This window comes from Trypanosoma cruzi, genomic scaffold (assembly GCF_000209065.1).
Source record: "Trypanosoma cruzi strain CL Brener 1047053513589 genomic scaffold, whole genome shotgun sequence".
NCBI classification, from domain to species: Eukaryota; Euglenozoa; class Kinetoplastea; order Trypanosomatida; family Trypanosomatidae; genus Trypanosoma; species Trypanosoma cruzi.
In genome coordinates this window covers 1-12464 of record NW_001849181.1, presented here as the reverse complement: position 1 = coordinate 12464, position 12464 = coordinate 1, and the positions used below count along the sequence as shown (strand labels likewise).

The 12464-nt window shown below is 45.9% G+C and overlaps 3 protein-coding genes across 3 annotated transcripts, besides 44 other annotated features; all 3 read left to right on the top strand.

The window, feature by feature from the left end:
- Window positions 1–4117: a sequence feature (heterozygous, Esmeraldo-like haplotype).
- Window positions 9–48: a microsatellite.
- Window positions 89–128: a sequence feature (AT_rich).
- Window positions 346–397: a microsatellite.
- Window positions 447–503: a microsatellite.
- Window positions 558–587: a microsatellite.
- Window positions 629–660: a sequence feature (AT_rich).
- Window positions 916–940: a microsatellite.
- Window positions 1134–1154: a microsatellite.
- Window positions 1422–1444: a sequence feature (AT_rich).
- Window positions 1476–1506: a microsatellite.
- Window positions 1687–1755: a sequence feature (A-rich).
- Window positions 1811–1836: a microsatellite.
- Window positions 1975–2040: a sequence feature (CT-rich).
- Window positions 2051–2070: a microsatellite.
- Window positions 2073–2131: a sequence feature (A-rich).
- Window positions 2318–2338: a microsatellite.
- Window positions 2686–2736: a sequence feature (A-rich).
- On the top strand, window positions 2953–3864 carry Tc00.1047053507277.30 (hypothetical protein, conserved; the record flags this gene model as incomplete). Its single annotated transcript, XM_802107.1, has 1 exon — window positions 2953–3864. The coding sequence occupies one exon, from the start codon at window positions 2953–2955 to the stop codon at window positions 3862–3864; it is 912 nt and encodes a 303-aa protein (XP_807200.1).
- Window positions 4000–4027: a microsatellite.
- Window positions 4118–5064: a sequence feature (areas merged during assembly that could not be assigned to a particular haplotype. This can correspond to areas where the two haplotypes were merged or to regions with more than two copies in the genome that were merged during assembly.).
- Window positions 4396–4424: a microsatellite.
- Window positions 4812–4831: a microsatellite.
- Tc00.1047053507277.20 (hypothetical protein, conserved) lies at window positions 4940–6961 on the top strand (the record flags this gene model as incomplete). Its single annotated transcript, XM_802106.1, has 1 exon — window positions 4940–6961. The coding sequence occupies one exon, from the start codon at window positions 4940–4942 to the stop codon at window positions 6959–6961; it is 2022 nt and encodes a 673-aa protein (XP_807199.1).
- Window positions 5065–7152: a sequence feature (heterozygous, Esmeraldo-like haplotype).
- Window positions 7016–7061: a microsatellite.
- Window positions 7152–7186: a sequence feature (AT_rich).
- Window positions 7153–7921: a sequence feature (areas merged during assembly that could not be assigned to a particular haplotype. This can correspond to areas where the two haplotypes were merged or to regions with more than two copies in the genome that were merged during assembly.).
- Window positions 7369–7431: a sequence feature (GA-rich).
- Window positions 7431–7521: a microsatellite.
- Window positions 7556–7598: a sequence feature (A-rich).
- Window positions 7601–7624: a microsatellite.
- Window positions 7807–7827: a microsatellite.
- Window positions 7922–8200: a sequence feature (heterozygous, Esmeraldo-like haplotype).
- Window positions 8016–8050: a microsatellite.
- Window positions 8066–8086: a sequence feature (AT_rich).
- Window positions 8201–12464: a sequence feature (areas not merged during assembly with more than two copies in the genome that could not be assigned to a particular haplotype).
- Window positions 8263–8303: a sequence feature (AT_rich).
- Window positions 8414–8437: a sequence feature (AT_rich).
- Window positions 8615–8642: a microsatellite.
- Window positions 8948–8967: a microsatellite.
- Window positions 9047–9077: a microsatellite.
- Window positions 9199–9230: a microsatellite.
- Tc00.1047053507277.10 (hypothetical protein, conserved) lies at window positions 9799–11274 on the top strand (the record flags this gene model as incomplete). The annotated part of the gene is made up of 1 exon (XM_802105.1): window positions 9799–11274. One exon carries the CDS (start codon window positions 9799–9801, stop codon window positions 11272–11274), a length of 1476 nt encoding a protein of 491 aa, XP_807198.1.
- Window positions 11190–11237: a microsatellite.
- Window positions 11570–11623: a sequence feature (A-rich).
- Window positions 11662–11686: a microsatellite.

Genomic DNA, 12464 nt, shown 5'->3' with positions numbered 1-12464 from the left:
CATGCACCTATAATACATACACATGGATATATATATATATTTATATATGATGCTATGAAATTGTAGAAGTACAATTAGTATAGGGACGAAAAAAAAAGAATAAAAATAATAATAATTTATTATTATTACATAACTGGTTTATGTAATAAATGGGAACTGAGATGATATTTATTGTTATGAAGAAAGAAGGAGGAAGAGGAGGAAAAGGGAACCGGGGTGGGGGGGGGGCAATATGGGTCATAGAAATAATGGTATTGTGTACCTGTTTTATTGGTAGTGATATAGGCGGATGGATATGTGTGCTTCTTTTTTTTTTTTTTTTTCTTGGGTATTTACCCAATACGCATATATGTATATATATAAATATTATATTATATGATATTATATATTTATGTATGCGTCGTTGGCGTGGCTGCACACACGTGGGAAACACAAAAAAGGGGTTAATATAAATATACATGTATATTTATATGTATGTACATGTGTGTGTGTGTGTGTGCATGGCCCTTTTGTATTTGTAGGGAATTAATAGGACCGGCAAGGATTCTGCTTTAGGGGGTGGTGGTGGTGGTGGTGATGGTGGTGGTACTACGGGGGTTAGGGAGAGTGAGAAGAAAAAATAACGGGGAAAAAATAATTTTTATTTATTTACTTTTTTTTGTTGTTGTTAAACAAACAAACAAGGGAGAAGTTCGTATGTGCATAAGTATTGATTTCCGTGGGGACTGTGACGGGGAAAGGAAGGGGGGGAGGGGGGGAAATGAGAAAAAAAAAAACACTACATTTATATAAATGAGCTTAAGTCTTTGGGAGTGATGAGGGGATGAGGCGGAGGTGAGGGAGGTAGCGGAGGAGACGTCATGCTTCCACTGCATTTACAAGTAGGAATTATGTTTTCAATTTACCCCCATCCCGTTTTTTTTTTTTTTTTTTTTTATTTAAATAAATGCAACAGGAACAGATGAAAATAAAGTGAGTCGTGCTGATGAAGCGAAAGGAAAGGGGGATGTTTATGGACGCCACGCACACGTTGGATAAAAAAAGGGGGGGAGGGGGAGGGGGCACATGTATGAATTGGCACACGAAGGGAGTTTGCATGTGCTCTTGTGTGTCTCCTTTCCGCAATGTCTCTTTGGTGGTGGTGGTGGTGGTGGGTGTTCACATATGAAATGGAAAGGCGGTAATGATGGTGGTGCCGAAAAAAAAAAAAAAAAGGAGGGGGAGAGGGGAGAAGACATGTGGTGTGAAGGGGCACCGCCTACTCAACGCGAGGAGTGACACACACACACACAGAAAGGAAACAAAACAGGGAGATAAAAAAAAAAAGAGAAGAGAAAATAACAGAAAACATACATACATACATAGATAGATATCGAGGGAGGGAGGGGAGGAATATAAATGTATGTTAGAGGAGGCTTAAGAATTAAATATATATATATATTTACATGCATGCATACATTGCACATCTTTACGGATATTATTATTATTATTATTGTTGTTGTTGTTGTCTACAGTGACACCCGTCGTGAGTATTTATGGAGGTGGTGGTGTTGGTAGTGTTTTTTGTGAGGACGAAGTGGACACAACGGGGGGGGGGGGGGGTTTCGGTGCAGACACATGCGTCAACGGGGTGTGATGTACCTTTCAAAACAACAAGAAGTTTGCTTCTCTGACGTGTTTACCTGTTTTTTTTTCTTTTTCTTCTCTCTTCTTTTGTTCCTTCACTTCTCCTCCCCCCTTTTTTTCTTGTTTTTCAAATGTACGCAACTGTTGTTTATTTGTGCTGGTTGTTGGGGGAGAGGCATGTAACTTTTTTTTTTTTTTCTTTCTTTTTTTACTTCTACTTTTGCATTTTTGTTTATTTAATTTTTGGTGCACGAACGCCGGAGGATACTCACAGGGTTCTCACATCCACTTGTATTGGCGCACGATGTCATTCACACGTGTGTGGTGGGATGCCTGCAATTGTGCGTGGGAGGGGGGGGAGGGCGGGAAGGAAAAAAACAAAGAGAAAGAGAAGGAGTGAGAAAAAGAAAGAAATTGTTTTTGTTGTGTGTGTGTGTGTGTGTGACTTTCTTTCCCTTTTTTTTTTGTTTTGTTGTGCGTGCCGCTTGTTTTTTTTTTTTTTTTTGGCTGCGGCAATTCACGTGAATTTTTTTGACGGTGGTGCTCTGTGCACATGTACACACAAGTGTGCCATCCCATTGCCGCTTGTGTGATATGGAGAGATTCATGCGTTGGTTGATTGACGTGCATTCGCCCATTATTCACTCATGCGCACTCATATAAATACATACATGTACACACACACACAAGGCAACAACAACAACAACAACAAGTCTCCCACTTACATTGGCATGAAGAGGAGAGTTTAAAGGAATAAACATAGTTGCAGTATCGGAGCGTGTAGGAAAGCTGCCTTATTATTGTGATTAGTGGTATATATATATATATATTTCTATCTATTGATACAGCCACAAGGAGAATGCACATGAATAACGTGTAGGATGGCGGTAATTGTCACAATTTGTTATGCATTTTTGAAATTATTTTTGTGGTTGTATGAATTTGTTAGCATTCACACATTATTGTGATCTGTTCCCTTCTTATGGTGGTCGCCAGTGTAATGTTTACATGTTTTTTTTTTTCCTTTTTTAAATTATTTTGGAGTATTTATGTGTGCGCTTTTGTTTGTTTTCTGTTTTTTTTTTTTTTGTGTGTTATTTTTTTTCTTTTCGACGCGTGTGTGTGTGTGTGTGATGGAGAGGCACTTTTTTCTTTGTTTTTCCCTTCCACCGCATTTTATTACGGGCTTTCGGATGTTGTGTGTTTTTACTTTTATTTTCCTCCTTTTTTTTTGTTGTGGATTTTCACCTCTACGGCCTTTTGTGTATATTTACGCATACACACAGCAGACCTGCCGGCCGTAACGAGTGGTTAGATCGCGGTGTAATGGAGCGGGCAACGTGGAGGGCGTGGCGGGTGCTCCGTGGCGTCTTGTCATCGCTGGGGTTTTTGTGGCTTCTTGTGTTGCTCCCCGCCCCGCATGTGTGCGGAGTGGCGCTGGGGCATGGCGACAGCTCGAAATTTGAGGCGGCCGCTATCGAGCAGGAGTACCGCTGCCGCACCTGCGTGGCGCTGGCCACTCTTTTTCGCGAGGATGTCATGCTGCCGGCTGTGGGCGGCCTACACACGCTGTCGTCACAGACAGGGCGAAAGGACAGCGATGCGGTTCGTGCAGGTGCACGGCAGCGTCTTGTTGTGAAGATGCACGATGCCGTGGACGGTCTCTGCCGCCGAGTCCATGAAATTCATCGCGTGGAAAATAACAGGCTGGGGTTTGTTACTGCCGAGACGGACAGTGCGGAGGAAAAGGGGAAACAAATGCGATTGCATGAAGATGACTTGTTTGGCTCAAGAAGAGCGGTGCGGGACGCTGTTGATGCCTTGTGCGACGCCGTGCTGGAGGAGGTGAATGAGCCACTGGCCCAGAGAGCATTTGCGGCACTGCTGCCTGCCAGTAAGACGTCCGACGAAGAGTCATGGACAGAAGGCAAGGAGACGCATCAACTCGGCGAGGCTGGCGCATTCTGCGAGCACCAACGTATATGTACGCCGTCCGCTGTTCAAAGTATCGTCCAGGAAGAGGAGATGCGGCGGCAAGCAATTGAACGGTTGGCCAAAAAGCAAAAAACAGGAGAAAAGCAACACCATTTTTTGTCATTTGAATCGTGGAGAGCGTCCAACGTGACGCTTATGGCTCCAGTTATCCTCCTGGCGATGCTTACGGCTGGATTCTTGCTGAGACGACGTAGGAAGGGGAAAACAGCTGCCATGCGTGATGGCCGCACGAAGAGTGAGTAGACATCACACCGCCCTGTTCCCCACTTTTTTTTTTTGTTTTCCTTACGGGGCGGGCTAAAGAGATGTTCCTGGAATTTATTTAGAAGGATTCGATGGCTGTTGTATGTTGCTGGGATTTCCAGAAAATGACAGCTCTTTTTTTTTTTTTTTTAGTTTTTTTTTTAGTATTTTTGTGTGTGTCTGCCTGAGGTTCTTTTGGGTTCAGATGTATGTTTTCGACTCTACTGGAATAAGGAATGGACAACTGATACGCCACACCACAAAAGGGGGGGGTTTATGCCTCCCCTCTACACAATGTTTACTGCTGACGTCCCCGTGCGATATTTCCTACCGCCTGAAAGGATGGGTGCGAACGAAGTAAATTTATAAACGAGGAATTGGGCTGCCGTTATGGAAGGGACTTGTATGTGTGTATGTGTGTATGTGTGTATGTGTGTATGTGTTGCTCCCCCCCCTCGTTTTGTGAGGTTTTGTGTCTGGGAGCTCGTAGAATATTCCCTTTTCTATCAGTTACTATCCTACTTTGTTTGTTATATATATATATATATATATATATACATGTGTTTTTCTTTTGTTCGTAACCTTTTGTTGCTGCATCGCCTATTTTAGATGCATGCATACATTCAATGGTTTTTCTTTTCTTTTTTCCATTTCCTTTTTCTTGTTTTTGCCCCTGCAGTGTTTTTAGAGTGCCTGAGGGCAATTGGACTCTTATTGCTTTTATTGAAAGGATTGCAGCCACAAGTGGCGGAGAGAGAGGGAAAGAGGGAGAGCGGGGCGATTGGAGGGTATTGATTTGGAGCATATTTTTCCCCGTCGCCTTTGCGTCTGTGGGTTGCAAGGCTTCTCCCCTACTTTTATTCCCTCCTGCTGCCGCGGACGTCAACTGCCCTCAATTGACGAGTGTGAGAGGGAGTTTTGGACGGCCCAGCGGGGAAAGGACGAAAACCACCACCACCACCACCACTGGCAGTTATTTGCACACATATACAAATACATTTATACGATTACTGTGGAAGTGTGTGTGGTGCATAACAAGAGAAAGAAGGAGAAGATATCACGTGCTAGTTGGATCATGGTGACTCTTGCGCAGCTGCTCTTTTCGTGGCGCGGCGCACGGAAGCGTCTCCCCACGGACACGCCGCAGGAGGATGGTGACACCACGCTTTCACCCTGCCTTCCCAAGGCAGACTCCTTTGCGGGTTATCTCCCCTTTTGGCGACTGTTGTTGTGTGCGCCTGAGCTGCCCGACAAGAACCTGCAGGCCTTCTCTGTCAGAAAGAAGGGCGCGGCAGACGCCTCCAGCAGCGGCGCCCTCTCCAACTTGAGGTCAGGGGCGGAGTTGACTAATGCGCCCACCCCTGTTGTCAGCAGTGGGAAGGGTGGGTCTTTGACAATCACGAGGAGTGTCTTTGCGGGACCTTTACAACGCTCTGAACATGTGGATAAAGATGTGGCGCTGCAATTGGGGTCGTTGATTCCCGCCAGTGATGGAGCGACTTCATCTGCGCGTTGGACGGTAACGGACACACGCCGCATGAACACAAATCCGGAAGCCGCTCTGGGCGTTTCGTTGTCGACGATTTCTTCATCCCTACCTGTCGATTCCCTTCCAGATCGTCAGAAGCTGAAGCAGATAAAAGCCGAGCAGATGAAAATGGAGGCTCGGCAGAAAAAAGAACTTCAGCGGGATGAAGAGGCGTTGTTGGAGGAGGAACAACGTCGTCTTAGTGCCCTTTCGCCGGATGCGACGTCTCATGTATTGTCGTCACCATCACAGTCCGTTACATTTGGTAGGGACGTGTTGGCGTATCACGAGGCGGAACCCGAAGAGAACGTTGACATCTGCGGGTTGGTAAACTCACTTGGGATATCCGAAGAGGAAACGGAAGATGACAGCAGCTTTATTGAGGGGGATGACGCAATCGACATTCAAGATATGAATTTCTTGTATGCTTATTACAGGCGTCGGGATAAAACATTAGTCTCATCGGTGCAGGAGGGCACAGTCGTGGATACTTCCGCCGTTGTGGCTTCAGAAATCACCAACCAAAGGAGGGCACGGTGCTACGAGCTTAATTCACGGAAGTACATTGAACGTGTAGTTTTGGCACAGAGGTCACAGCAGAAAATAGCACTTTTGTGGCTGCTTGCAGAATCTATGCGGCACGCCTGGAAACTTTATTTTCGTTTAGCTCAGCTCTATGTGAACTACGTGCCTTTGTACCTACAGGCGGCTGGGGTTACCATGGGGAATGAGGATGACAACGATCTGATGGATATTACCAAAAACAGGTATTACGCCTATTTTTCTTCTGGTACTTTTGACTACGAGTACTACACATATGAGTTTATCCATAAGTGGGAGACTCTTTTTGGGAATGTTCAGAATTATCTTTTTGATGGAGGTACTGGATCGGTGGGGAGTGTTGGCTTTGCTGCCACGCTTCTGCACTCTATGGAGCTCTTTGAGCGGCAACATGAGTTGCAGGTGGGAGTGCGGGAGGTGGAACAGTGGCTGCATTTATGTTGGAAGCGCATGAATACAGCCGCCGTGCTCATGTCATCCCCCATTCCCACAGTCACCGCCACCAACACGATGACAATGACTAGTAGTAGCAGTATTAGTGATTCTGGTACTCCGGATACGGCTGCCGGCTTGCAGCATGACGATACCGCCAATGGAGATGAGACTATCGAGCACAACAGAAAGGAATGCGAGCAGCAACTAGTTCTCACAAATCCTGTAGACGCCACACTCACGTCGGTCAACATGAGGAGGGATGCGATGACGCATGTTCCTATCGACTGGTGGGGCGCGCAGGACGCGGATGTTCGGGCTCATGTCAGTTGGAATCGAAAGAAACGGAAGTTGCTTCAAATTTGCCTCGGAAGGGCGGCGCTACGTCAGACGGTGCCAGCGGAGGGTCCAGACAACATCGCCAGCAGCCCGAAGGGCACTTCACCGCAGCTGCAGGCATGGATGCCGGGGGCGCTCGAACCCATTATGGAGGACAACGGCGATGAGGAGGCGCAGCCATACCGCGTTGTCAACGTTGGATGCTTCGGCTTCTCGTTCTTTTCACGATGGGATTAAATGCGACACGGTCCGATCCTCGTGTGACTTCACTTCTACAGCAAAGAAGGATTAATATATATATATATATATATATATATATATTCATGTGTGTATGTATGGGCCACTGCTGTTGGCAGCCGTTTACATACACCCACATGTAGGGAAGAGGAGAAATTAAAAAAAAAAAGAAAAAAAAGAGACGCAAATGAATAAATAAATGTTTTTTTTTTTTTTTTTTTAAAACGGAAAACAGTCGAGAAGGTGTGGTGTTTGTGGTGAACGGGTACAAAATTTGTACCCGAAATCAACGAGTACGTACCAAACCATCCATCGGTTTTTAAAATTCATGATATATAAATATATACGCGGAAATACATCCACATTAGACGGATGGATATATGAATATATAAATATATGTTACCTTGTTTTTTTTTATATATTTGTATCTCTCTTTCTCTTTCTTTCTTACTCTCTTACTCTCTTACTCTGTGTGTGTGTGTGCATACATGTGGATTTACACACATGTATGCATATATTTATATATTTATATTTATATGTATGAATGGATGGATGGATGTGACTGAGATGTGTTTGGGGGAAAACGATGATTTGTTCATTTTTTTTTTTTTTTTTACTTTTATTATTTTTATTATTTATGACGACGACGACGACGACGACGACTGCGCTTTATTGTCTTTGTTAATTTTATTACTGTCATTGCCCTTCATTTTTGTTGCTAAGAAGATGAGGAGGGAATGAAGAGGAACGAACGAGAAGGAAAACCAAAAACCAAAAAACAAAAACAAAAAAACCGTTGAATTTAGGAATAAAAATTGTCACACGTACTTTTTTTTTTCTTTGGGGTTGTTGTTGTTGTTGTTGTTTTCAGTGGTAATGTGAAGGACACATATGCGAGGGGGGAATACAAGCAATACAAGCATGCATGCACCCACAAGTACATGGGCGTGCTCTCTATAAATGGAGAGGGGGTCATTGCGTACATGTGGGAAGAGGGAGATCGTCAGTGACGGTGTAAACAGGACAAACAAACAGAACAATTGCCACAAATATCTTTTTATTTTTATTTTTTATTTTTTTTTTGCTTTTGGATAGGCGCAATGGATTTTTTTTTAAAAATATTTTGAAGATGGAAGCACGTGCATAAAAATAAATAAATGTCTGTCTTTATTTCCTTCTTTACTCCTTCTCGATGTGTTTATTTGGGCACTAAAGAGAAGGAGGGAGGAGGGAGTTTATGTCAAACAGAGGCATGCAGACTGCAGGTGGCAAGTAGCTACAGAAGGGAGTTAAACAACAACATTTTATTTGAAAATAAAACAATAATAATAATTAAAAAAAAGGAAAAAAGTGAATAATAACGAAGCGAGTTGTGTAGGATGACAACAGAACAGAGAGGGGCAGAAAAGAAGACAAACAAACAACAACAAAAGGAGGAGGAGGAAGGAGAGGATATATATAAATATATATTTTATTGTTTTCTTATGGAGATCCAAGGGCGTTTTGTTGCGATGAATCCGGTCAATCTTTTTTTTTTTTTTTTTTCTGTTGTTGTTGCTTCCCCCTTTTGTTATTTATATTTATGCGTGTAATTGTGTTTGCATTCAGTGGTTGGGTTTTGCTGTTGGTTTCTTGTGGGATGATAGAGCCCATTGTGTGTGTTTGTGCGTGTGTGTGTGTGCCTCCCCTTTGGTTATCCTTTTTTTTTTTTTTCTTTATTGTTGTTGTTGTTTGTTTGTTTTGGTGAGAGGATAATCCTCAAATACACACCGCACGTTGGTGATGATGGGAGGGTTATGCGTGCTGCTCCAGCCACCAGGATGCATGTGAGGGCGGACACAAACAGACACACACACACAGAGAGAGAGGGAGATATGGAGGGAATTGTGCATGTATACTTTCTTTATGAATGAAGGAAAGGCACACCGCATGAACCTCACCGCATTTTCACACATCCAGTTGCTTTCTTTTTTTTTTTTTTTGGATGTGGGTGGGTGGGTGGGTGGATAGATAAGGGTGTCGGTTTACTTCCTGCGCTGTGGATGTGATTTATTCCCGATTGTTGTATTTTTACACCCCGCCATGTTCTTTTTTTTTTTGTATTTTTTTTTTTTTTGCATAAATGAATCGGGACTCCGTTGCGGAGGGAACATTTCGCCTCTCCAACCGTCCGCGCTATCGTCTCTGTCGTAGTCAAATACCGCGGCCCAATTTGTGTATTACAATGCTCGGTATGCCTCTCTCCCCCTTTCCCTCTCTCTCTCTCTCTACGTGTGTGTGTGTGTCCGACGGGTGGTGGATAGTTTGTCTGTTGCTGCCAGTGTTGCTGCTGCGCAGCGCGGGGGATTTCAAAGTATATGTTTTTTTTATTGTTTAGTGCTTCCCCTTCCCCACTTCCCTAATTTTTTATGCGCGTCGATGCGCTCTTTGTTTGTGTCGGCAGCGGCACGACGGTGCATTTCACGGAGTGGCAGGGTCCACGCACTTCCATTGCCACACTTTTTTCTGCAAGGGGGTGTTGTGGGCGCTGTGGCTTTTGGCGTGGCTCTACAGACCCGGCTGGGTAGTTTTTGTGGGGGGTCCTTTTATGCTTTTTTATTTTTATTTTTTGCACCTTTTTTTTTTTTGGCGCCAGTCACACACGGCGTCCCTGAAAAGAACAGAGGCAAAAGGGAGGGTTATAAAGACAAGGGAGACACGTGAGGAGGGCGGCGGTGTTGCAGCTCTGCCCGCTCGTGCTGATACGAGGTGGGAGGAGAAGGAACGGCCACAGGAACAGTTTTTCTTTCCGTGCGTACACTGCGGGGAGGCGTAGAAATTCATCGGCATCTACGGGGATGTACGAGGAGATGACCAGCACGGAGACGGCTACGGCCACGTGCGACGAGAGCACCGGAACGGAGTTGAACGAAGAGTTGGAGTTTGTGTTCAAAGTTGTCGTAGTGGGCGACTATGGCGTGGGCAAAACGTCACTTGTAAAGCGACTTCTCAGTGTGCCCTACACACAGCGGGGGGATGACGCGGCCGTAACGCTGGCGGAGGAGTCTCCCGCTGCGAGTGACCCCTGCCGGTCTGTGACGCCGACAGTCGGCACTGATTTTTTCTCACGTGTGGTGCGAAATGTGCGTGGTGGTCAACATGTGCGGCTGCAGTTTTGGGACACGGCGGGGCTGGAGCGGTACGCCGCGGTACATGCCACAACACACCGCAACGCATCTGCCGTGATGGCCGTATTTGACGTGAGCGATCGACGCAGCCTGGACTCGCTGCTCTCGACGCACCTGAGCACGGCCGCTCGCCACAACCCGGAATTGGACCAGCGGAGTGTGATTGTGGTCGGGAACAAAACGGACCTCCTGTTGACATCGAAGGAGAAGGAATTATCAAGCCATAAGCCGGAGTTTGTGACGCAGCGTGATGTCCAATTGGGACTCTTGGACGCACTTCCGGATATCGTCTACCACGAGGCGAGTGCCGTCACAAATATTGGCGTGAGTGGCCTGCTGCATTCCTTATGCCAGGCTCTGCTTAAAGTGCATGGCGGGGAGGAAATCGAAGAGCTGCAGCCTGCGACAGGGGAAGCGGGAACACAGCTGCAATACTCCGTGCTTCCCAAAGGACATAGCACCACTTCTGCTGTTGATACGACAGCCGCGGCATCCTTCGCGGGGACGGAAGTGTCACCAACGAAAGCGGGCTATTCTACGAGCGAAGGCAATGACAGCAACGCCGCCCACAACAAGGACGCAAAGGATCCTCATGTCACTGAGAAACATGCCGACCCCTATGACATGCCTCCTTCCAAAAGTTTAAAGGCGTGTGAGGTGGCAGTCAATCCCTCCGTTCGTGAGTGTGCCGCGGCTTTAGAGGAGAACTCATTGGAAGATAAAAACCGGTATGATAGCCACACGAGTTCCATTTATGGTGAAGAGCCCGCGTCACCGCCCCTGTTGTCTCACACCCTCTTACGAGGACCCCGTCAATTGGGTCCTCTATCGGCTCAAAGGGAAGGAAATAATTCCAATTTACTGTTACATAGCAACAAGGACGAGGATGAGTGTCGGAGAACGACGGAGTACAGCAGCGCTGATTCGGGTGACTTTCAGCGGGAAATTGAAGATCGATTTAAACGTGCAGAAGACACCGCAAGAAGAACCGCTGCAGAGTCACGGAACTCTCAGCAGCAGAAGAGCAAAAAAGCGTCCAAGGTGAATTTATCGCGGTGTTATGGTGGTGACCGTCGTGCTGGCAGCGGTGGCGGCGGCGGTGGCGATGGATCGGCCGGTAGAAAATCAAAGGGATGCAAGTGCTAGACTTTTTTAAAGGTCAATGGCAAACGGCTTATTTTGCCTTTTTATTTTTATTTCTTTGTTGCACCTTTTTTTTTTCCCCCTTTTTTGCTTTAAAAAAAAAATTTCCGTATGATCGTACCGTCATGTGCACCCCAAGGATATAAATTTGCCAGTGGCGGGTGTGCAAAAAACCTTCCATGAAAACTGGCGGGGTTTACGCATCTCCTTCGCCCTTTGGATAAAAATACGATGCGTGTGAAAGAGCGAGGGATGTGCAGGTGATTTTAATGACGGGTGAATTTTTTTAAGAAAGGCATTTCTTTGCTTTTTTTTTGTTTTACCGTTTTTTTTTTCCCCCTTTTTTTTTTTTAACGTTGTGCATGTATGGCAGGTGGGTAGGGATTAGGCGTCTGTCTGTCTGTCTGTTTGTCTGCGTTTTTCCGGGCTGCCGTTGATGCAGTAGGGATTGTGGGCGATTTTGGGAAGCGTGAGGATACAACTCCTCCTTTTTGGGTCCCTGCAGCGGTTTGGGAGATGCGGTGCAGCAACAACGTGAGCGGTGATGAAATAAATGCAGAATGCGTTGGAGGATATGAGTGCCGCGTGTGACGGCTTTGCATCTCTGAGTTGTGGCAACAAAAAGCGCCATGATGGTGATGATGCGGCGTTTTGTGAGGGGTGATTGGATGCGAGGGCTGCAGGACAGACCGTCGTTTCTTTGTTACGGCTGATTTGTCTACTAGGATGTGCGGAAGTCTGCGAAGAAATCTGGTTTAATGGTCTAAAAGGGGGCGGGCGTCCTGCGTGCGACAGCAGGAATGTTCACTGAAGGCATTGACAATAACCGCTTTGCATTCTGCAGAGGGAGGAGAGTACATGCGGCAAGCAAGATTTAAGAGTTTGGCTAAAAGGCAGAAAATATACGCACACACACATAAAAAGGGGTGGGACTCCGCGAGAAGACGATAGAGATATGTGGGGGAGGACGTCAACTGTCCATAATATCCTCATTCCGCCCGGCTTTTGTTCCCGAAGCAATCACAGCAGCCGTGGAGGACATGACTGCTCCTTTCCAAATGACATCTTCCATGGGTGCGGGATTTTTCTGCCTGGACCGCAGCAGAGGCGGTAGACTTGGCGCATCCATTCTGAATTCATTTGAATAATTTTGGCGATTCGATGGAAATGAAAATATATGCATGACAAGAGTG